Genomic DNA, 22,421 nt, shown 5'->3' on the forward strand with positions numbered 1-22,421 from the left:
CATCTCCCACTGCCGACAGCCCCCTCCCCGACCCACCAGTCTCCGGCTGCACCAAACTATTAATACTCCCTGTTCTTACCTGACTCCAAGAGTGAGAGTAAAGAGATGTGTGCTCGTGTGTGTCTGGACGTGCAGACTATGCGCTGTACCTCCCTTCTGGACCTGGGCTCCATGCTAACTCAAGCGTCTCCCTGAGCCTTGCACAATGGTTAGATATACAGAATGCAGAGGTAAAGGGGCCTTGATCCGAGTCCTGCCTCCCTCACTAACCAGGTATGTTCTTTAGGCCAATTGCTTTAACTCTTTGACCCTCAGTATGTCCATCTAGAAAATGGATGCAATAATTCCTCCCTCTGAAACAGGAGGGAAGGGGGCAGGGTATAACCTTCGAAAGAATGACACAGTCTGAGGACAGGACGTAAACTGATTAGAACCAAATAGGTCCAAGATGGCAGAGGAGTCGGCTTCCACTAGACCTTGAGCCTCAGTATACACTCATTGTAACATGTCAGCTAAATGACACACCCGTAGGTGCCATGACAGTTCCAAGGCCAACCATCAAGGTCAAAAAGTGAGTGGTGGCCCAATTCCTGGAAATCCCACCCCTTCCCCAAAAGAGCTGGAATACTCCTCCCACTCATTAGCCTATGAAATTACCCACCTCTATAAAAACTGACAACCCCATACCCTGGGGCCGCTCTCGCCTTCTGAGATGGCCCACACTCTGTCTGTGGAGTGTGTTTCTTTCTAAATAAATCTACTTCTTACCTATCACTTTGTCTCTCACTGAATTCTTTCTGCGTTGAGACATCAAGAACCTGAGCTTCATTAAGTCCTGAGACCAGGTGTGCTATCTCAGTTAAAAGAACATGGGTTCAAGTCCTAATCTGAGTTCCACGGTTTCACCTCCTGCAGGTTATTGTGAGTAGTCTATGAGACGGTGCAAATAAAATGTGAAGTCTGGTGCCTGGTCCATGGAAAATGCTCAGAAGATGCTGCCTATTCTGTGAGATGCCTCCCACCCAGCAGGCTCTTCTACGCTGAACTAAGGTTCATGGAGAACTCAGGAGTTTGCCAAAGGACTTGAGCGTTGGTCCCATCTGGTCCAACCTCCACATTGTACAGACAAAGTAACTGAGACCCCCGGGGTTGGAAATGACTTTCCCAAAGTCACACAGTGCGTTGGTGTCAGAGAAGGGCCTGGAACCCAGGTCCCCTGGTGCCAGCCCAGTGGCTTCCCCACCATGTCCCACCGCAACACTTGTGTGCTCTTTGCATGAAACAGCAGACCAGCTCACTTGCATCCATCTCCCTACCTTTTTTTTTTTTTTTTTTTTTTTTTTTGTGGTACGCAGGCCTCTCACTGTTGTGGCCTCTCCCGTTGCGGAGCACAGGCTCCGGACACGCAGGCTCAGCGGCCATGGCTCACGGGCCCAGCCGCTCCGCGGCATGAGGAACCTTCCCGGACCGGGGCACAAACCCGTGTCCCGTGCATCAGCAGGTGGACTCTCAACCACTGCGCCACCAGGGAAGCCCTCATCTCCCTACTTTTACAGTCTCCCCCCAGAAAGAATTATCAGGTCAAACCGCGTCCTCATAGTTTGTAGAGAGGGCACTCTGGGGAAGGGGTTTGGGTTAGTTAACTTCACGAGGGTTCATGACACAGAAAGTTCTAGAAGGGTGGTGACCCCTGGTCAGGGGAATCCAAACAGACTAAGACCTGTAACCACTGGCATGTCTTGATGGCAGGTGACCCCTGGATCTTTTCTGGAAGGGCCCATTTCTCTGCTGGCTGAGGGGGCCCCACCCAGAGATGCGTGTCCCCCAGGCCTCAGTGGGTGTCAGTGGGTCAGGGAACTGAGTTCTAGGCCAAGTGGGAGGCTCTCTGGGATCTGGCTGGACTGCTCCATTGACCCAGGGAAGAAAGGAGGGCCCCTGGTAACAAGCCCTGGGGGTGAGAGGTAAAGATCTGCAGAATTCTCCCTGGGTGTCTGGGAAGGGTGCAGACACTCCGATTAAAAAAACAAACAAACATGCAAACAAAACACAGTCCCCAAGAACAGAATGTTCCAGAGGTTCTTGGGGGAATTGGATTACTTGCTTCACAGTTTCCACCCTCTCAAAGTCAAAATACTCTGCAATCAGCCCACCTCCAGTTATTTCTCAACATTACGCTCTCGAGGGCAGGGCCCTTGGAAGTGCTCTCTGTGGAGAACTTAGAAAAACTCTTCTGTTCTACCCCACCCCATGCAATGTCTGGTGGCAACGGTCCGCTATCCCAAAGTGGACAGGCAGCTCCCGGCACAGTGCTCCCCAGCCATCTCACCTCTGGCCACATCCAGCCAGCCGGGGGGTTGCCTGGACCAGAAGGGGCACCCTGCCAGAGACCCTCGGTTCCCACGGCCCCTTTGCCGGGGCCAGCACTGGGGCTCAGTAGGTGGAAGGAACTCTCCCAGCGAGCCCAGCCCCAGTGCCCCACCACAGTGAGCCCTCTGATCCCAGCCCTCTTTTCCACAATCCTCCCGTGTCCCTGGGAGACCTGGTCACTCAGTCCTTCTCCCTGGAAAAAGAGCAATGTCCTGCCCTCTCCTACTGGGGCCTCGAAGTCCTCTCTGAGACCACAGCCTTCCATTTAAAGCCAACTCACACATCCCTTCCCCTCCATCGCCCCTCCCCCGCCCCACCCAGGAGTGGTGTGGCAGATCAGGGGCTACAGTGCCAGGGCATCTGGGCATTCCTCTCCCTGGGCCTTGCCCTGTCTGCTAAATATATATCCAGGAGGAGCCCGGGAAGGAAACGCCACAGACCTCGTTAACTCTTTCACCTCCAGCAGCTGTAGGGGGCGGGGACTGGCAATCCGGTGGGAGGGGCGCCCAAGGCCAGACTGGGGCGGTGGGGGAGGACCCAGCCCCTCACACCCGGCCATGGGGATGGGGACCTGGGCTCAGAGGTCAGGGGTGACCTGTGGGAAGGAGACCAACTGTGTCCTCACCACCCCTCCCCACTCCTGCCCAGAGGAGGAAACGGAGGTCAAGGAGGGCAGGTCAGCGGGACTCCGGGCAGCCCTGAGGCTGAGTCAGGCCCTCAGCCACTTTCTCCAGGAGGACCTGGAGGATGGCCTGAGCTCTCCTTTCATGGAGAAGGTGAGGGAGTGCCAGGCGGGCAGGCCCCCTTCTCCCCAGGGTGGGTCCCCTTTCCAGGCTCCTTGAGTAGAGGTGTGAAGGCCTGGGAGCTGGCCTCAGACAGGAGGATGCTCTGGATTCGCCCCCCACCTTCCCTTCCCCCTTCCCCTCAGGGTGGCGCCCCTCAGCCCAGGCCTGGCTTCCTGTCCCCCAAGATGCTCCCAGAGCCTCCCCAGGTCCTCCTGGCTAGAGGACAGGGAGCGTCGTTGGAGCCCCACCCTGGTTCCCTCCGCCCTGGGTCCCAGCTCTGCTCATGACTCACTGTGGTGTTTGGCAGGCTCCCTCCCCCCTCACCTTCCCAGCCCCTTTCCATCCATCCTTGTCATGTGCTGCTGGTGGCAAAACTCAAACCCCCTTAGGGGGCAGGATGCCCAAGTGGTTGCCGTGGACAGGAATCGCTGGTGGAACTTGGGACCCCAGAGGACTGACTGGAGCCCTGGCGCTCTGAACCCCGGAGGGCTGAGTTCCGCACAGTGGGGAAGGCAAGCAGCTGAATCTGAGACCAGGGGGAGGGGCTGGCCGGACCCTGCCCCTGGAGAGGGGAGGGACGAGGGTGATGAAAGGGCCCTTCATAGAGTGCCTCGCGGAGGAAGCCTTTCCAACCACCAGAAGGATCTGAGAAAACTGCAGTGACCTGCCGCCCGCCTCCACCCCCAACCCCAACCCCAGCTGGAGGAAGCATGTGGCTTTGTGGCTTCAGGGTGGAGGGGTCTGACCAGGGGAACAGTGGAGTCCTCCCACCCAACTGCTCCCAGCTGGCTGTGGCTCGCGGGCCAACACAGTTTCTTTGCAATAACTCGGATCTGCCTAGAAATCTGGCTTAAAGCCCCGCCCCCAGGCTCCCAGGCCAGTCTGTCCATCCCTCCAGTCCTGCAGCGCCCTCTGCTGTCTGAGCCCATAGCGACAGGCCAAAGGGGGAAGTTAGGCCATAAGGTCCTCTAAGGAGCCCAAGCTTCCCCACTGACAAAGGAGCCAGGGCTTTGGGGCTGGGGGAGCCAAGATCCCCAAGACACTCCCATGTCAAAGACTGTCCCATTGTTTCTGCCGGCACATCTATAACCTGGCCGACCAAGGCGCTCAACGTTTAATTCAGTGGAAAAGTATAGTTTTGCTCTCTGGGGGGGAACCCCTCCCCTGGGCCAGGTTGCTGGAAACAGCAGATCCTCCAGAAGCCTGGCGATTTGTCCCCTCCCACCCTTCCCCATCCCAGGAGGACGTGGACAGCTGTGACGCGCTTTACCCAACTAGCCCAAAGCGGGCTGGACGGGAATGTAAATGGGGCGGGGTGGGGGTGGTGCTGGGGGAGTGAGATTGCGCCTCAGAAGCCCCTGGGAGCACTAAAACGCTATTGGAGGCGAGAGCACTAAAGGGAACCCAGGAAATGTGGCAAACAACGCATTTATTCTCCTGCCTGAGGACAAATAAGAGCGGTAGAGGGAAAAGGGGGCCAGCAACCCAATCACGATTAAGAAAATGAAGAAAATTCTTCTGAACGAAAAGATACTCTCAGTGTGGAATTTAAAAGCTCTGTAGCGGGCTTCCCTGGTGGCGCAATGGTTGAGAGTCCGCCTGCTGATGCAGGGGACACGGGTTCGTGTCCCGGTCCGGGAAGATCCCACATGCCGCGGAGCGGCTGGGCCCGTGAGCCATGGCCGCTGAGCCTGCGCGTCTGGAGCTTGTGCTCCGCAACGGGAGAGGCCACAACAGTGAGAGGCCCGCGTACCAAAAAAAATAAATAAATAAAAATTAAAAAAAAAAAAATAAAAGCTCTGTAGCGGACTTCGGGAAAACTTCTTGAAGGAAGACACTTGTCCTCAGATACATCGTCATTATTGTTTAATCAAGATCTTCCAAGAATCCAGGGAGAAAGGAGAGGTCATGTTGAAAGATACAAGACTGAGGCTGAATCCTGCTACACCAACCAGAAGAAAAAGTGGAGGGACATTTCCTATAAAGCTAAGAGAAAAATTCCTTTCATCAAGAGCTGGATATGCAACCAAACTAACATTTTTCTTTAAATTAACCATAGTGGGGAGTTCCCCACTAGGTTAGTGGTGGCCTAGTGGTTATGGAGGCCCAGGTTCAATCCCTGGTCCGGGAACTGAGATCCTGCAAGCTGTGTGACACGGACCACCCCCCCACCCCAGAAAAAAAGAAAGAAAGAAGAAGAAGAAGAAAAGAAAAGAGAAGAAAAATAACCTTAGTGTATGGGTCAGATTGTGTCTCCCTAAATTCACAGATTGAAGCCCTAACCCCCCTGGACCACAGAATGTGAATTTAAAGAGATGATTAAGTTAAAATAAGGCTATTAGGGTGGCCACTCATCCAATATGACTGGTGTCCTTAAAAGAAGGAGAGACACCAGGCATGTGCCCGCAAAGAGGAAAGAGCTTTTTTTTTTTTTTAAACTCATGGTTTTTTTTTTTTTTTTTTTTTTTTAGATGTTGCGGGCAGGAGTTTATTAATTAATTATTTTTTTTGCTGTGTTGCGTCTTCGTTTCTGTGCGAGGGCTTTCTCTAGTTGTGGCAAGCGGGGGCCACTCTTCATCGCGGTGCACGGGCCTCTCACTATCGCGGCCTCTCTTGTTGCGGAGCACAGGCTCCAGACGCGCAGGCTCAGTAGTTGTGGCTCACGGGCCTAGTTGCTCCGTGGCATGTGGGATCCTCCCAGACCAGGGCTCGAACCCGTGTCCCCTGCATTAGCAGGCAGATTCTCAACCACTGCGCCACCAGGGAAGCCCGGAAAGAGCTTTTTAAGACACAGATAGGAGACAGCTATCTGGCAGCCAAGGGAAAAGGTTTCAGAAGACACCAAACCTGCCAACACCTTTCTCTTGGACTTCCAGGGTCCAGAACCTTAAGAAAATGAATTCCTGTTGTTTAAGCCACTCAGTCTATGGCTTTTTTTGTTACGGCAGCCCTAGAAAACAAATACACATGGATGTAGAGACCAGAAAACAGAGAAAATCATATATAGACTTGGAAAGATGTGAAAGACACTAGAAAAATAATTGTCTTTAAATATTAACAAAGGGTTAAAAATAGAACATAAGATCAACTGTCAAATTATGTGTGGGGCAGGGGTTCGGGGGGGGACCTATAAAGAAAAAACTTAGAATTCCAAAAAGGGTTTCCATTAGCCAAGCTATTTCAGCAGATGGGATAGAGGGGGGAAGGGTAACCCACACCCCTGCTGTCTTGTTCTCCAGAAGCCACTGAGAGTTTAACAATAGAAATGCATAAAGGAAACATGAGCAGTTTTTTTTTTAAAGATTTTTAGAAATTTCATGTAATGTCTGAAACATTTATATTAACATATTTCTATACAAATAACCCAAAGAAAGTTTAGTATTAGTTGTTTTGTTTGTTTGTCTGTTTTTTTATACTGCAGGTTCTTATTAGTCATCAAGAGCAGGGTTTTTTTTGTTTTTTTGTTTATTTATTTTATTTATTATTATTATTTTTGGCAGCGTTGGGTCTTCCTTGCTGCGCGCAGGCTTTCCCTAGTTGCGGCGAAGGGGGGCTACTGTTCGTTGCGGTGCGTGGGCTTCTCATTGTGGTGACTTCTCTTGCTGCACAGCATGGACTCTAGGCGTGCAGGCTTCAGTAGTTGCAGCACGAGGGCTCAGTTGTTGTGGCTCGTGGGCTCTAGAGCGCAGGCTCAGCAGTTGTGGTGCACGGGCTTAGTTGCTCCGCGGCATATATGGGATCTTCCCGGACCAGGGCTCGAACCCGTGTCCCCTGCATAGGCAGGCGGATTCTCAACCACTGCGCCACCAGGGAAGCCCAAGAGCAGTTTTAAGAATACTTTTCATTCCCATTTCAGTGACATGCTTATCACAGTGATGATCTCGTCCTTTTATTAAAAGTTACAAAAATATTAAAAAGGAACTGCTACCTAATGCATCTTATTAGAGAAATATAATATTGGTTCCTGAATCTGTTAAGTCCAGAACCAAAAATTATAAGTGATGCAAACAGCCCTGAAGCTGCCCCTCCTCTAATCTTCTGCACCTGAGACCACGTGCAAGGTGACGGGTGGACTGAGAACGAAACAGGGACCAGTAGACATGAATTTGAGTCTCAGTGTTGCTCTTGACCAGCTTAGGGCCACGTGCATATCATTGAACCTCTCTGTGCCTCCGTTTCCTCTGTCTGTAAAATGGTTGCAATACTCAGGATACTGGGTTATTTGAAAACACTGATGTCGCTCCAGCCTGTGGGTACAAGTGAGGTCACATTAATAGGGACACCCACATTCCCATGGCTTGAATCCCCCACCAGTGCAAAATGCTACCTGCCTCAATAGAGCCTCCTTACCTGTTTCTGGAGCTACCTGGTTTCCCTGGTGTTTGGGAACAAGTGAGTGAATCTTTCTGTCTCCTTGAAGACAGCCCAACAGCCAGTTGAAAGAGGCTTCCCATCTTCATTTTTTTTTTCTTGGCTGCGCTACATAGCACATGGGATCCTAGTTCCCTGACCAGGGATTGAACCCATGCCCCCCTGCAGTGGCAGCACGAAGTCCCAACCACTGGACCACCAGGAAAGTCCCAGGCTTCCAGTCTTTCCCCACCGCAGTTGCCTTCCATGCCAAGGGTACCCCCTGGTACTGGGCAGCGTTCCTGCAGGGCCCCACAGGTTTCGTATAGAGGGGGAGGGGGGTCTCTCCCTCAAGACATTCCATTTGATTCTGCATCAAAAGCACCTTTCCTCTGTAGGGTGGACATGGCCCCTGGGGCTGGTCTGAGGAAGGCATCATCTCACCTTCTTGTGCCCCTTCTTGGGGTACCTGGACTCGCACCCCCTCCCCCTTAAGCAAGGAATGAAGCTCTGGTGCATCAGCTCTACCCGTGGACACGTCTGTGTGCACATAGTGTTACCGAACCAAACTTGATTCCACTTGCCTGCTCACAGTAAAGCCAATCTACTGACACTGGTTGTGGTGAAGGAAAGTGCAACGTTTATTGCAGGGCACCAAGCAAGGAGTCCAGGCGGCTCGGGCTTAAAAGGCCCGAACTCCTTATCTGTTGTGTTAAATTACATGGAAATACATTTGTTGGAAAAAAGGAAAATAGTCAAACAAGACAAAATAATAATAGTTTAGTCGTTAAACAAAGTCAAGGACCCTTAGTTCCTCCTCAAGGCTATAGATAATATTCTGTGCCAAGTCCTTTGAGCTGTTTTGCAGATACTGAAACCCCTACCAGGTGGAAGAAATTAACTGTATGCTGCCCACAAGCATGTAGACTCCAGACCAATTGGAAACAGAAGGTTGATGATGTTGACTTCTGATTACCTCACTACCCACCAATCAGAAGAGTGTCCACAAGCTGATCACTCACCCAGCAACCCTCTCCCTCACCCTGTCTAAAAACGGTTCCCTAAAAGCCATCAGGGAGTTGCAGCCTTTTGAGCATTAGCTGCCTGGGCTCCTTGCTTGGCACCCTGTGATCAATGTTGCCCTTTCCTTCACCACAACGGGGTGTCAGTAGATTGGCTTTACTGTGAGCAGGCAAGCGGACCCAAGTTTGGTTCGGTAACAATGGGGGAATCTGCCATGCCCCAGACCCACTCAGGGTCAGCTGAGACCTTGTTGTGGCAAAAGTGATGGGACTTACAGGTCCTCAATCCTCTCTCTGAACTCTTGGGACCAGAGGTGTCTCAGGATTCAGAATTTTTCAGAATAGAGGAAGGTAATGTGTGGTTTAGATAAAGTAACAGATCTCTATTCTGGCAGGGTGTAGGGCATTGTCACAAAATCACACCAGCTGAGAGTCTGCAGCGGAACCTATGCAGTGGGACAGCACCAAGACATACGTGGTCTTGTATCTATTCTGGTGTGTTTGTGGCAAACTCAGGAAAACTGTCGTCGTTTTCAGAGTTTTTGGAGTTCAGAATTGTGGATAAAGGATTGGGGACCTGTCTTTTCCTCCTTCTGGGTGTGGCTGAAAGTCCCTTCCTGGACATTTCTGCTGCGGGGAGAAGTAGAGAGGAAAGGGGGAAAGCCAAGTGCATTTATTTTGCACCGACTGTTTGCCCAGCACATAACTGGCTCTTTCCCTTCTGTGATCCCATTAAGGGGTTGGGTGCTGGTGGGGGCCCACCTGGACCTCACATTCAGGGGAAAGGTCAGCTCAGCCTGATCTAAAAGCAGAAAGGAGACTGCTAATGTGTTTACCCAGTGCCTGGAGCAGGTGGGAGGTTTGTCTGCTAATCTCTCCCAGCTGCCTGTCCCGGATGGCATGGCTGAAAGGAGAGAGGCTGGGAGGGGCCGAGCAGAGCCCCTCATAGTCTCAGATAGGCTGAGCCATCTCCCTTCCTCCCCTTGGTGGAGAAAGAGGTTTCTTCTCCAAGAGGAGTGAGCTCAGGGGTGTGGCCGGGATCCCCCTTCCCGCTCTCGTGGCCCCTGAGCTAAGAGGGCATTTTCTTTCTTAGTCCTGGTCCTCAGCAACCATGAAAAGTGCAGCCCCAGGGCTGCTCTGGGCCCCTGAACCTGTTCTGGCTCCAGGGCAGGGATTTAATCAGTCCAGGATGCTAGAGACCCCAGAGGTTATGTCGCCCCAGGGCTGGGGCATTGAATCTGCTTAAGACCACTCCCTTTCAAACAAACAAAAAAAAGACCACTCCCTTTCCCAGGCAATCCCTCTCCCATTGTTCAGCCCCCTGCATTTGGTTCCCGCAGCCCAGGAAAGGCCTGGAATCCTGCGGACATCTCCCTTTCTTTCTCCCTGGCATTGCCACTAGGAGCCAGAGAAGTCATCAACTCAGGGAATGAGAGGTGGGCTCCAGGAAGGGGTGGCCTGGAAACAACTCATATTCATCCATCCATCCATCCATCCATCTATTCATTCACTCACTCATTCATTCCTTCAACCAATGTTAATTTAGCTTCCTGGGGAGCCACCCCTGAAGGAAGGAGCCTCTCCTTCCATCCCCAGATTGCAAAGTAGGGTGTTGATAAAGTTTTGTGGGAGCAACCACAAAGACCCCAGTAATCTGGCTGTGAGCCACCCCAAGCTCCCTGCATGGGCTCCTCCTCTACAGTTCTGCCCCTGTGGGGAGTCCTGCAGCCTTCAGCACAGGTTCCGCCACCACACCCGCTGGCTGTGACCCCGGGGTGCAGGGCAGGTAGGCGTCATGGACGACCTCGTGGACAGCGGCCCGGAAGGTCTTGCTCACAAAGGAGTAGAACCCGAAGTTGACTGCTGTGTTGAGCATGGCCGCCATGTTGGCTACATCCAAGGCCAGGTGGACCCTCCAGTCCCGGTAGACGGGGGCCACGTACAGGTGGTAGAGCATGACAAAGGTCCGGGGCGCCCAAAGGAGGGCGAAGAGCGTGGTGACACCCAGGAGGATGGCGGTGCTCTTGCCCACCCGGGGCCGAGGCCCACTCTGGCCCCTTCTCTGTAGCTGGCAGACAATGGCCGAGTTGGCGACCAGGAAAACGCCACAAGGGATGAAATAGACGATGAGGCAGTGAGCCCACTTGAGGACCTCGTCCAGTGTGCTGGGGGGGTCCTCGTCCCTCCACACGTCCATCCACCAGTAGAAGGGGATGCCAGTCAGCAGGGCAGCACCAAGGACAGCGGCGATGGCCCGACGGGTCCGGCCTGGGGATGAGGTGGCCCGATGGTGCAGGGGGTGGCACAGGGCGCTGTACCGGTCGACCGTGAGCAGGACGGCGATCCAGACTGAGGCGTGGTTGGCAGCAAACTCCAGGATGTTAGCCACGCGCACCACAGCCTGGGGCACCTTTCGGGCCAGCACCGCTCCCTGCAGGAGGAAGCCCACGAACACGATGACTACCTGGGTGATGACATCCGAGGCCGTGAGCGCCAGAAGGTAGTAGTAGGAGGGTTTCCTGGTCCTGGTGGCGAGGCGGGCCAGGGCCACTGTGGTCAGGAGGTTGACTGGTGACAACCGAGGTCAGGGGAGGGAGAGGTCAGAGGCGTTAGAAGGGCTCCTCGGATCTGCTTTCTCATCGTCCCTCCCCACCTGCTGGTTCTGGCTTCTCTTTTCCTCTTTCCAGACCCTTCTTAAACCTCACTTTGTCTGGAAGGTTAACCAGATCAGCCCTGCCTTGTCCAGTCATGCACCGTAGGCCACTGCCTTACACACCAGCTTCCCTGGCAACGGGCAGGGATGGGCAATTCCCTAATTCCACCCGTCCTTTCCTGCATCCACACCCCACCCGACCCCCAGCTTTGCTCTCTGAACGCAGTGGATGGTACAGGAAGCTTTTGATGGAGCTGGGGGCGGTCCTGCACGAAGTCAGTCATCCTAGAAGATGCCCATTCCTGGGGGTAGAAGGGGGCTGTCTGCTGTGGTGAAAACTTGGGTTTAGCTATAGAGCACCCCAACTCCTGGCCCCTCACTTTTACTCCCCACTATGCTTGGCTTTCCAGTGACCCAGATCACCCCACAAAGGCAAGGAGAGCCCTGGGGTCTATGACCCTGGGTTTCAGGGGTCAGGCCAGAGGATTGCCACCCATTGAAGGAGGCCTCCAACTTCTGGGCGACCCCAGGACCCCAGACCCAGCTCCCCACTCACCAGGCAGCCCCAGGCCCAGCAGGACACTGTAGTAGATGACAGGGATGACCCCGGCCACACATGGGGACCTCTCCGGGATCTCCGGCCAATGGCCTTCAAACTCCTGGCTCAGCCCACTGCCATTGGGTGTGAGCGGCGGCGTCACCTGTAGCTGGCCAGCTAGGAGGCGCAGAGGGTGGGTTAGAGCATTTGGTTCCTTTCCAGCCTGGCCTGGCAGCAGCCCTACCCTGACCCTGACCCTGACCCTGAGGGCTTTACTCACCCCCACTCTGTGCAGACCCTCTGGTCAGGCCCAGCCAGACGGTAATCCTTCTTGCCAAGCGCACTCCACCCCAGCCCACCCCCGTAGTGGCCCGGCTCCCCCGTTGATGCTGACACAGAGATAATTTCTCGATCATATTGCTCCTGGTGGCTCTTCAGCCTGCAAAGCAGGGCCCTAAACGGGCTGCTACTCACGGTCGGGAGGGGGTTTGGGGGTGGGGCGCTTGTGAAATACCGGGGCCCTGGGCCTTGCTCCAGGCGGCCTGAGCCAGAGGGTCTGCACCGGCGCTTGGGCAGCTGTGTTTTTAAAGCATCCCGGGTGATCCTGACCCACAGTAACTCACGGCAGCTGCACTGCTCTGCCAAACAGCCACCCCCCTCTTTAAGGAGAGATGTTACTAAGTTCTGCTCCTTTCTACGCTGGAGAGCACCCTCTTCTAGTGCTATTGGAGCTGGAATGGCCCCGGTTTTCAGATGGGGAAGCTGAGTCTAGAGGGGGTAAGGTGACATGCCTGCCGTCACACACAGCTGGCAGGTGGCCAGTCTGGGATGAGGACCAACCCCATGCTCTGGTCCCTGTCCCTCTTAGCCCACACTTTAGGATTTTAGGTTTCACCTTCCAGCTTTTGATGTTTCCATATCCGCTTCGAGCTCCCCACTCCCGGACTCTAGATTCCTTACTGGCTCTCCCACCTTACTCTCCCCACCTGCCCTGGCCCTAGACGCTTTACCTGTCTCTTGTCCTGCAAGCCTCATGCTCCTGGGTCCTGAGTCTTGGGTCACCCCGTGGCTTTTTCTGGTGGTCCCAGCAGCTCGCTCTCATCACCGCCAGCTCTCCGGGCGGTTGTTTGCCCCAGGATTATTCCAGCGGTCCTGAGCCTGCCTGTCGGTGCAGAGCGGTGGGGTGGAGGGGGGAGGGAGGAGGAGGAAGGGGAGGGCGGGGCAGAGGCTGAGGGGAAGGAGTCTGTAAAGTAGTCGCTGCCTGGAGCAAACCAGGATGGGGAGGGTGCCCAGGCAGGGGAGGGGCGAGGCTGGGAGGCAGACCTTGGGGCGGGGGTAGCATCAGGGCTCTGGTTGGGCTGCCTCGTGCTCCAGGGCACTCTGGGAACCGGCCTGGCCTCAGTCTGGCGGTCAAACCCTGGGCGTGAGGCCTTTGGGGAAAGGCAGACAGATTCCAGGAGCTGACGCAGAGGGGGCTGGGGGGAGGGAACCAGTGCTGGGGAGGGAGAGCTGAGGCTGCCCTGGGCAGGACCCAGATCTGGAGCGAAGCCTCACGGGCCAGGTCTGAAGGAGTCAGTGCCGCGGTGGCTGTGGGTGGTAGGACGAGAAGGAGACTACCCAGGGGGGCTGCTGGCCTGGAAGGGTGGCAGGAAGCCATGCCCAGTGCCAGCCGTGACGGCCAGGCCAGCAGAAGCCTGACCAGGCTGCCAGCAGCGCTGGGAAACCCAGACCCAGCGGCTCCTTGCAACCGTTGTTTTCCTGGCCCTGGTGAAATGGACCATCCTTTACGGAAAATTAGTCACCGGCAAATCAACACCATCCGGCGTGGTTTGTGCTCTGGAGAGGCTGGAACCTGCACCCGGCCGGCTCCCCAGCCCCATGAGGGGAAGAGCGACCGGTGCAGCCCACAGAGGGCACCCAGGACAACGTGTGGAGTGGCTCGCAGGAGAGCTGAGGCCCAGCCAGCACTCGCTTCCCATGCTCACCCTCTGGGAATGTCCCAGAGCTGGTTTCCCTACGATAGACCCCAATTCCGGGGCTGGAGCTACCTGGACGCCCACCCCCAGCCTCACGCAGCCCTGGAACTCACAGAGGCCTTGCTGACCCCTGCTGGCTGGGGCCTGACCCTGAAGTCCTCGGAGAGTCCTCTGGCTTTGGCCAGGTCCCCTGGGTGGCACAGTGGGACCAGAGTAGGCACTACCCACTCAGGTCCCCAGGCAGAGTGTCCAGGACTCCAGCCCCAGAGGGTGCAAGTAGTACAGATATTTCCTCAGGCCACCACCTCCCTGCGCCAGGAGGCTGTGGATGAGCAGGGGGCCGTTTACAGCCGGGTGTGAGGGTCTCTGCTGACATTTCCTGAGGACCTACCCTGTCCTACACGTGTCACCCTCCCGGCAGCCCCTCAAGCTAACTCAGGTTACCTCCGTTTCACACAAGAGGGGACCGAGGCTCAGAGAAGTCCAGCAACTATGCTGAGCCCACAGAGCTAGCAAGTGGAGGTTGGAAATTGAACGTGGCTTTGTCCCTCCCCCAGAGCTGTTCGCTGGTCACTCCCTCCCACCATCTGCTCTCCGGAAGAGCAGGGGCTCAGGCAGCACGAGGCCACCGTGAGCTCGGGCTTTACGGGGAGAGGAAGGGGCCAGGCGGACAGCACTCGGATGCGGAAGGCCCTCCAGTCGGGGGACAGCAGAGTGGAGGCAGGAAGGCAGGTGTGCCACCGCGGGACAGCCCGGCTTCAGGGGAAGCTTTCAATATCATGTCAGTTACTTCAGGGAGCAATTCCTTCCTGTTTAGCATCGTTGTGCCCCCCTGAATCCACGTGGCCTGGAACCTAAGCTCAGGATGCCCTCTTTCCCAATCTAAGTGTTTGGGGGCTCCCTAGCTCAGGAAGGGAGATGTCACAGGTGCAAGGGAGGCTGCAGCTGGGGTGGGGCTGGGGCTGGGAGCCCACCCCTCTGCCATCCCGTGTCTGATCACTCATGCCACAGATCCAGAAACTCTACATCCTGCCCCAAGCTTGCTTTTCCAGCACTAGAGATTCCTTGCCCCACGGGGATCATCTATGGCTGCTGAAACATTGGGTTGGCCAAGTTCGTTCAGGTTTTTCCGTAAGCTGTTACCCAAAGGGCCGAATGAACTTTTTGGCCAACACAGTAGCTTCCCAGAAAAGACAGTACGGGGCTGTGGAAAGAAAAGTCAAGCAGCGAAGCAGCACTTGAATCCTGGTTCTGCCCATTCTGAGCCATGAAACCTCAGACAAGTCACTTGAGTTATAGATACCCTTGCCTCGGGTGGGAAGTAACACTGCTCTCTGTTCTAGCTCAGACTTGCTTTCAAGGAATTATGGAGCTTCCAGATCGACAGGGCAAAATGAAATGGATCGTCTCAGATCTTCCATCTCCAAGACTGGGCAGCGCGAACGCCCTCCTGCTTCTCTCCAGCTCCAAGACTCTCACGCACACCACGCACACAAACACATGCATGCAGGGAATTCCCTGGCCGTCCAGTGGTTAGGACGCCGTGCTTCTACTGTAGGGGGCACGGGTTCAATCCCTGGTCAGGGAACTAAGATCCCACATGCTGTGCGGTGTGGCCAAAACAAAACAAAACACATGCATGCACACCTACACACCACACATACATATACGTGTGCACACATACATAGCGTGCGCGCGCACACACACACACACACACGCATGCACACACTCCAGAAGACCTCAGACTAAGAAAATGAGAACAGAGAATGCGTATTCCTGGAAAGCCAGTTTCTAAATCAGTAGAGGGGTTTCAGGGATAACAGAAGTTAGAGCTAGTAAGAGGTGGAGCCTCTCAGAGATGGGGAGTCAGAGGTGACCCTCCTGAGTCTTCTTGGTAACCTGGAGCCTCCCCGATCCCTGCACACTTTTTTTTTTTTTTTTGCGGTACGCAGGCCTCTCACTGTTGTGGCCTCTCCCATTGCGGAGCACAGGCTCCGGACGCGCAGGCTCAGTGGCCACGGCTCCCGGGCCCAGCCGCTCCGCGGCATGTGGGATCTTCCCAGACCGGGGCACGAACCCGTGTCTCCTGCATTGGCAGGCAGATTCTCAACCACTGCGCCACCAGGGAAGCCCTGATCCCTGCACACTTGAAATGCCATCCACGTAATTCTAGCAGGTAGACCTTAGCTTGGGGTGTACATGACAATCGCCGAGGTGCTGAGAAGACACAGGTGCCCTGGCTCCTAGGTGGTGTGGGAGATTCCAGTGCAGGCAGCCACACCTCTAGGGGCTGATGCAGAGCCTCAAGGAGGCTGGAGTTAAGAAGTTAAGACCATTTTCTGAGTAGTGGGTTCTCTTAGCGTCATCTTTTTATCATCAACATTCCTGTCGGAAAGCATTGCACGTGGAAGCCGGGATGCCCTCAGAGGCCACGACCCCCGTCACACGGAGGCTCTGTTTTTCTGAGCTGGGCCAGGGTGGTGGTGCAGCCCACGGGAAGGGCAGGCGGGCAGCCAGTGGGCAAGGGATGGTGGATCTGGACAAGGGGAACCAGGCGTGAAGGTCAGGACAGCCGGGAGGGGTTTCCGCTGGGCTGGACAGCTACATCTTTGCCAACCCGGACGAGGCATGTGCCAGACCCAATTCCTGCTCTCTCTGTGGCTCCAGAGAGGGGGGTGGAGCTGTTGGGTCTCTCTGTGCCAGCCCGGGGCAGAAATCAATGCATGGAGCTGGTCCCTGGTAGCCAGAGAGCAAGGGAGGGTGGGCTCCCACCCACCCCCAGTTAAAGACCCAGCCTCAGGAGAAACTCGGAGCTGATCTCTCAGGAGCACACCCCACCTCCACCATTTCAATTCATCAACTTGGAAGGACTCCCCCCCCATGAAGATCGGGGCCAGGGCCTACTTGCTTCTGGAAAAGGTGAGGCCTCCCCAGCACCTGCCCACCCATAACACACACCCCTTGGGCTCTAGACGCCACCCTCCTCTCTCTGTTCCTTTGTCCTTAGAAGAGCTCTCCTCTGTACTAACCCAGCTGAAACGGCCATCTAGCTCTCTGCTTGTTTCTCCAACTGTCAGGGTGGGGTACTGGGTCTGCTGTGTGTCTCCTTGGAACTCTGAGATGGGAAAAATTACACTAGGAGGTTGGACAGAAGCTGGTAAAAGCAGCCTTCCAACAAGGTGAACCAAGAGACCTGAGACCTCTTGGGAAGGTGAATTAAAGGAAGGAAGTGACCAGGCACCTCCAGCCCCCATGCCTGGATTTGGGCTGCTTGGGCGGGGGGTGGGATGCCTGCCAAGGACCAGCCTCCAGCGAGGCGGCCAGCTCTGTTCTGGGCAGGGGTGCTCCGTGCAGGGGTGCACAGGCTCGGGTGCAGCTCCTCTATGCCCAGCCCTGCCATCTTAGCTCACCTTGACCCTGGGTGAGGGGTGTGATGGCCACAGCCCCCATCTCTCTAAAGGCCCATCACCGTCCCAGGAACATTCTTCAACGAATAACATGAAAATGATATCAGTTACCCCGTGGGCCCCTATCTGAGACCCTTGCCCTCCTTTCTGGAGAGCTAGCCCACCCCAAAATGGGAGAAGGGGGAGGAGTGGGAGCCTGAGCTGCCGCCATGTTCCTCTTCCAGGCCCTTCCTTTGCAGCCGGCTCACCATAGCTCCCCAGCCATGACGCTGGCAAGCTTGTGCTCTGTGCCAGGGTGGAGGCTGAGCCTGGGATCCGGGGAGGGGGCCGGCGACCCTCTGGGCTGGTGGCGGCCACTGGTTTTGGAGCCCTCTGCCTGCCCTTTGAAGAGCCTTAAACTTCCCAGGAGAGGAATGACTAGCTGTGCCATGTGGTAGGAGCTATGGGGGAGGGTGCCGGATCTGTCCCCCTCAGGGGCCCACAGGCAGCACAATAGCCCCTGGGGCTGCTGCTCTCTGGCTTAACTCGTTGCCTGGGCAACAGCTGGGGCCCATTTCCACCAATCCACGGCAGAGGCTGGGTGGTGGGAGGGAAGCCAGCCGGGGAAGGGAGGGCACCATCCCCTTGGGCGGGACCCTATATAAGGAGGAGGAATGTGAGTGGAGAGGTCTGGGCTTGCTCTCCCTCCAGTGGGCTTGGGGGCAGGGCACAAAGATGCTTAGGCTGGGCTACACCAAACCTGGGTCCTGGGCCAGCTTCTGGGCCATCCTGACCTTAGTGGGCCTGGTCACTCGTGCAGGTGAGTGGGCAGGGGGCAGGGAGAAGGGGCAGGACCTTCCCGCTTTAGTCACACACGGCCAGGAGGGGGCGGTGTCCAGCCAGCCAGGACGGGCGCAGAGTGGATTTGATCACACAGCTCCGTGGAGGAGGGCAGCCTGCCTCCGAGGGGACGAGGGCTGGGCAGGCAGGCAGGAGTCTCAACGACAAGAAGACCCTTCCACTGTCCATTGTCCCAGGCAGCTGGGCCCAGTTAGAGGCGAGTGGGGCGCCATCAGCATTCAGGGCGTTCAATGTGACAGCTTGGAGAGGCGGGGCTGGGAGATAACCTCGGGCTCCTCTCTCACCCTTTCTTCCTCCCTCTGTCTCCCTCTTGCTGACACAAAGATGCTCTGCTATCCTGTGTCTCCTCTCCAAGAGCGCACATGGGCCTCGGGACTGTGAGTGTGTGTGTGCACGCGCGCGTGTGCGAGTGCATGTATGTGTGTGCACGCGCGCGCCCTGGGGGGTGGGTGTGCCATCTGCTGCCGTCAGCTCCTCACACTGTGGTCCGCCTGGAGAAGCTGCTGGCAGTGTTTTCTGTCACTGAGTTTTCTGTCACCGAGGGCATGTCCCCAGCTGACCCTCACGGTATCCCTGGAAACATGAGAGAAGGGCCCAGCGCGGCCAGCCTGCAAGGGGGGAACACCAGCCTCAAGGCACAGGTACCCCGAGAGTCCTGTCCAGGACAAGCTGGCCCTCTGTGCTTTCTCTGGTCTCCTGCAGGCCAGTGTAGACGGGACCCAGGAGGGCTGCTGGGCCTGGAAGCAGCTTCCCCTCCAGGCTGCAGCCTCCTCTCACAGCCAGCCCCTCCCCTCCCGCTCAACGCTGGGGCGGATCCTCGCCCCCCACCCAGCTTGCCAAGCCCATCCTCTTCCAGGGCCTCTGGCTGGCTTCTCACTGCTTCCTCAGGGAGCCTGTCTCTGATTCCTGCACCTAAAGGAGCTGCCACCCCACTACTAGCACCTCCCTTATTTACCGCAATCTAAAACTAGAGTGCTTATTTGTGTATTTATTGCCTAAGGAGCTAACTTGTGCTTTTATGAGTGTAAGAAGCTGGCTTGTTTTGTTCACTGTGCTATTCTGAGCTCCCAGGAGCGTGTCTGGCTTGTAGTAAGTGCTCAATTTGTTAGTGACTGCACTCCTTTGGACAACTCTTCCGAGGGGTGAGGTGCACAGTTCTTCAGGAGGTGAGAAGGGTGGGAACCAAGAGGTTCCTCGACACTTGCCTAGGGGTCTGGCATCATGGAGACCAGCTCTGGACATTTTGTCCCATGCCGGGTCACGAGCTCTCCCCGCCAGGAATCTGCCCACCTTCCAAGAGCATCCTCTCAGGGTCTGCTCAGCGTCAGGTTTACAAGCTTCCCCACCCAGGATGTGTTTGTGTGCACACACATGCATCCACGCGCTTCATGGGCACAAACAGGTGAGCACACAGCCTCCCCAGGATCATCTACTCTCTGCCCACATCCAACCACATGCATCTCCAGCTGGTCCCTCTGCAACCCCAGCATGCTGCCCGGGGCCCGGGTGCCTTCTCAGGCTGTGCCATGTTCCTTCCTGCTGCAGCCCAGAAAATCGATGTCGGCGGGGAGTCAACGGGCACCTCCATCAACCACTCCCAGACGCTGCTCCAACGTCTGCAGGAGCTGCTGCGGCAGGGCAATGCCAGCGACGTGGTGCTGCGGGTCCAGGCTGCGGGCACCGACGAGGTCCGAGTCTTCCACGCCCACCGCCTGCTGCTGGGACTGCACAGTGAGCTGTTCCGGGAGCTGTTGAGTAACCAGAGCGAGGTGGTGCTGCAGGAGCCCCGGGACGGTGCTGCTGTCTTTGACAAGTTCATCAGGTGGGGAAGATCAGGGGGAAGACTCCAGGACTTTCCAAGGCCCTGGCTTCTCCACTCACAGGGTGATGGAAGCCCTGGCTCCGAGCAGACATCATGCCCATTCCCTGGATGTCATTAGGATGACCGTGTAACCGCCTCCTCCTTCCCTCCTTCCACTGCACTCCTGCAAAATGCAGCGTGACTCCCCTGCCCTTGCCTGGAGGCTCTGTGTGGTTTGATGTCCCTTACCAGTTACCCTCAGAGCTGTTTCCAAATCTGGCCGTGAGAGCTTTTAAAAACTGTAGATTCCCGGGCCCCACCCTGGATCCTGGGCTTCCCGTCTAGGGTTGTGCCAAGCAGTCATTTCTTTTCTTTTTTAAAAAAATATTTGTATATTTATTTGGCTGCGCCGGGTCTTAGTTGTGGCGCGTGGGATCTTTAGCTGCGGCATGCGGGATCCAGCTCCCTGACCAGGGATCGAACCCACCCCCCCGTGGTTGGGAGCACAGAGTCTTAGCCACCGGACCACCAGAGAAGTCCCCCAAGCAGCCGTTTCTTATTTTAATGTCTCCGGGTGGCTTTGGTGTCTGGCCCCGTTTTGAACCAGAGGGCTAGGGAGCTAAAAAGGTTAGCCATCTCTCTGCCCCATCTCCTGCCTCCTGCTAGTGGGGCACCATTCACACTCTAGTCTGAGAAAGTGACCCTGATTTGACGGCTTAGACAAGATGGCTGCGGAATTCGGGTCATTGCTTCCAACTTCCGGGCAACGGGAAGAGGGATAACACAGAAGGGCCAAAAAGGGTCTCCCCGCCACCCCAGTCAGTTCTATTTAACCAGCCTTCCCCCAATCCCACTCTGTGCCTCTGCGGACATCTCATTGGCTAGAATTTAGTCACATGACCGCACTCGCTCTGAGGGAGCCTGGGAAACATCTTTTAGTCCCAGAGGCAAACAGCGAAGTAAAATGGCTTGCGCACTCTCATAGCAAGCAGCTGGCGGCATATGAGTCCAGATAGTAAACCCCGGAATGGCAGGAGCTACATCTGTCTTGTTCTAGCACAGAGCTTGGCACCTAGTAGGTGCTCAGTACATGCATGCTATTTCCATGTCCCCACGAGAAACGGAAAGAAGAGGCCGTGAAGTCGGATGGGCCTGGGAGGGCCCTTCTGTTGGCGCCCTTGACCATGATGCTCTCTGACCACGGCCGGGGCCCTCTGGACCCAGAAAGCGGCTCTGGGTGGGGTCGGGGTGGGCCCGCCCGCCCTGACCGCGCCCCATCTCCGCGCCTCTCCGGCAGGTACCTCTACTGCGGCGAACTGATCGTGCTGCTGGCGCAGGCCATCCCCCTGCACAGGCTGGCCACCAAGTACGGCGTGTCCTCCCTGCAGCGGGGCGTGGCCGACTACATGCGCGCGCACCTGGCGGGCGGCGCGGGCCCGGCGGTGGGCTGGTACCACTACGCGGTGAGCACCGGGGACGAGGCCCTGCGCCAGAGCTGCCTGCAGTTCCTGGCCTGGAACCTGTCGGCCGTGGCGGGGAGCGCCGAGTGGGGCGCCGTGAGCCCCGAGCTGCTGGCTCAGCTGCTGCCGCGCTCGGACCTGGTGCTACAGGACGAGCTGGAGCTGTTCCACGCGCTGGAGGCGTGGCTGGGCCGCGCGCGGCCGCCCCCAGCCGTGGCCGAGCGGGCGCTGCGCTCCATCCGCTACCCCATGATCCCGCCGGCGCAGCTGTTCCAGCTGCAGGCGCGCTCGGCAGCCCTGGCGCGCCACGGCCCGGCGGTGGCCGACCTCCTGCTGCAGGCCTACCAGTTCCACGCCGCCTCGCCGCTGCACTATGCCAAGTTCTTCGACGTCAACGGCAGCTCCTTCCTGCCCCGCAACTACCTCGCGCCCGCCTGGGGCGCCCCGTGGGTCATCAACAACCCGGCCCGCGACGATCGCAGTACCAGCTTCCAGACGCAGCTGGGCCCCAGCGGCCACGACTCGGGCCGCCGGGTCACGTGGAACGTGCTCTTCTCGCCGCGCTGGCTGCCCGTCAGCCTGCGGCCCGTCTACGCGGATGCCGCGGGCACCGCGCTGCCCCTCGCGCGCCCCGAGGACGGCCGGCCGCGGCTCGTGGTCACGCCGGCCAGCAGCGGCGGCGACGCGGCGGGCGTGAGCTTCCAGAAGACCGTGCTGGTGGGGACGCGCCAGCACGGCCGCCTGCTGGTCCGCCACGCCTACAGCTTTCACCAGAGCAGCGAGGAGGCCGGCGACTTCCTGGCGCACGCCGACCTGCAGCGGCGAAACTCCGAGTACCTGGTGGAGAACGCCCTGCACCTGCACCTCATCGTGAAGCCCGTCTACCACCCCCTCATCCGGACCCCCAAGTAGCTAAGCGGGGCCCGGGGCGGGAAGCTCGGCGTCCCTGAGGCCTCTGGATCGGGAAATACAGGCCCGGCAGAGATGGGCCAGAGGGACTAGGAGTGGCATGGCCAGTGGAGGTGCCCACCCTGGCCCCCTGGGTGGAATCCAGCTGAGGGGTGGTAGACCAGATGCCTGGTTTCAGGAGCTGATTTCACGCTGACTTGAAGGTAACAGTCTTGGTAGAATAAACCAATGCTCAGAGAGGCGAGGGGATGATTAAACCACCCAGTTCATGGGCAAAAACCATCCAAGGAGGGCTGCACAGGTCAGGGGCTCC

General features: G+C 56.8%; 2 protein-coding genes across 2 annotated transcripts; one reads left to right on the top strand and one right to left on the bottom strand.

Moving 5' to 3' along the window:
• Positions 1 to 10,220: 10,220 nt before the first annotated feature.
• On the bottom strand, positions 10,221 to 12,817 carry GPR142 (G protein-coupled receptor 142; the record flags this gene model as incomplete). Its single annotated transcript, XM_079725518.1, is given in 4 exon segments — positions 10,221 to 11,092; positions 11,734 to 11,892; positions 12,726 to 12,777; positions 12,779 to 12,817. Coding segments are annotated over 4 exon segments (1,122 nt in total).
• A 4,856-nt stretch (positions 12,818 to 17,673) lies between these two features.
• On the top strand, positions 17,674 to 22,111 carry BTBD17 (BTB domain containing 17; the record flags this gene model as incomplete). Its single annotated transcript, XM_079725055.1, has 3 exons — positions 17,674 to 17,897; positions 19,484 to 19,760; positions 21,037 to 22,111. The coding sequence occupies exons 1-3, from the start codon at positions 17,813 to 17,815 to the stop codon at positions 22,109 to 22,111; spliced, it is 1,437 nt and encodes a 478-aa protein (XP_079581181.1). The 5' UTR covers positions 17,674 to 17,812.
• Between the last annotated feature and the right edge of the window lie 310 nt (positions 22,112 to 22,421).

Source organism: Hyperoodon ampullatus (genome assembly GCF_949752795.1).
Source record: "Hyperoodon ampullatus genome assembly, chromosome: 19".
Lineage (NCBI taxonomy): Eukaryota > Metazoa > Chordata > Mammalia > Artiodactyla > Ziphiidae > Hyperoodon > Hyperoodon ampullatus.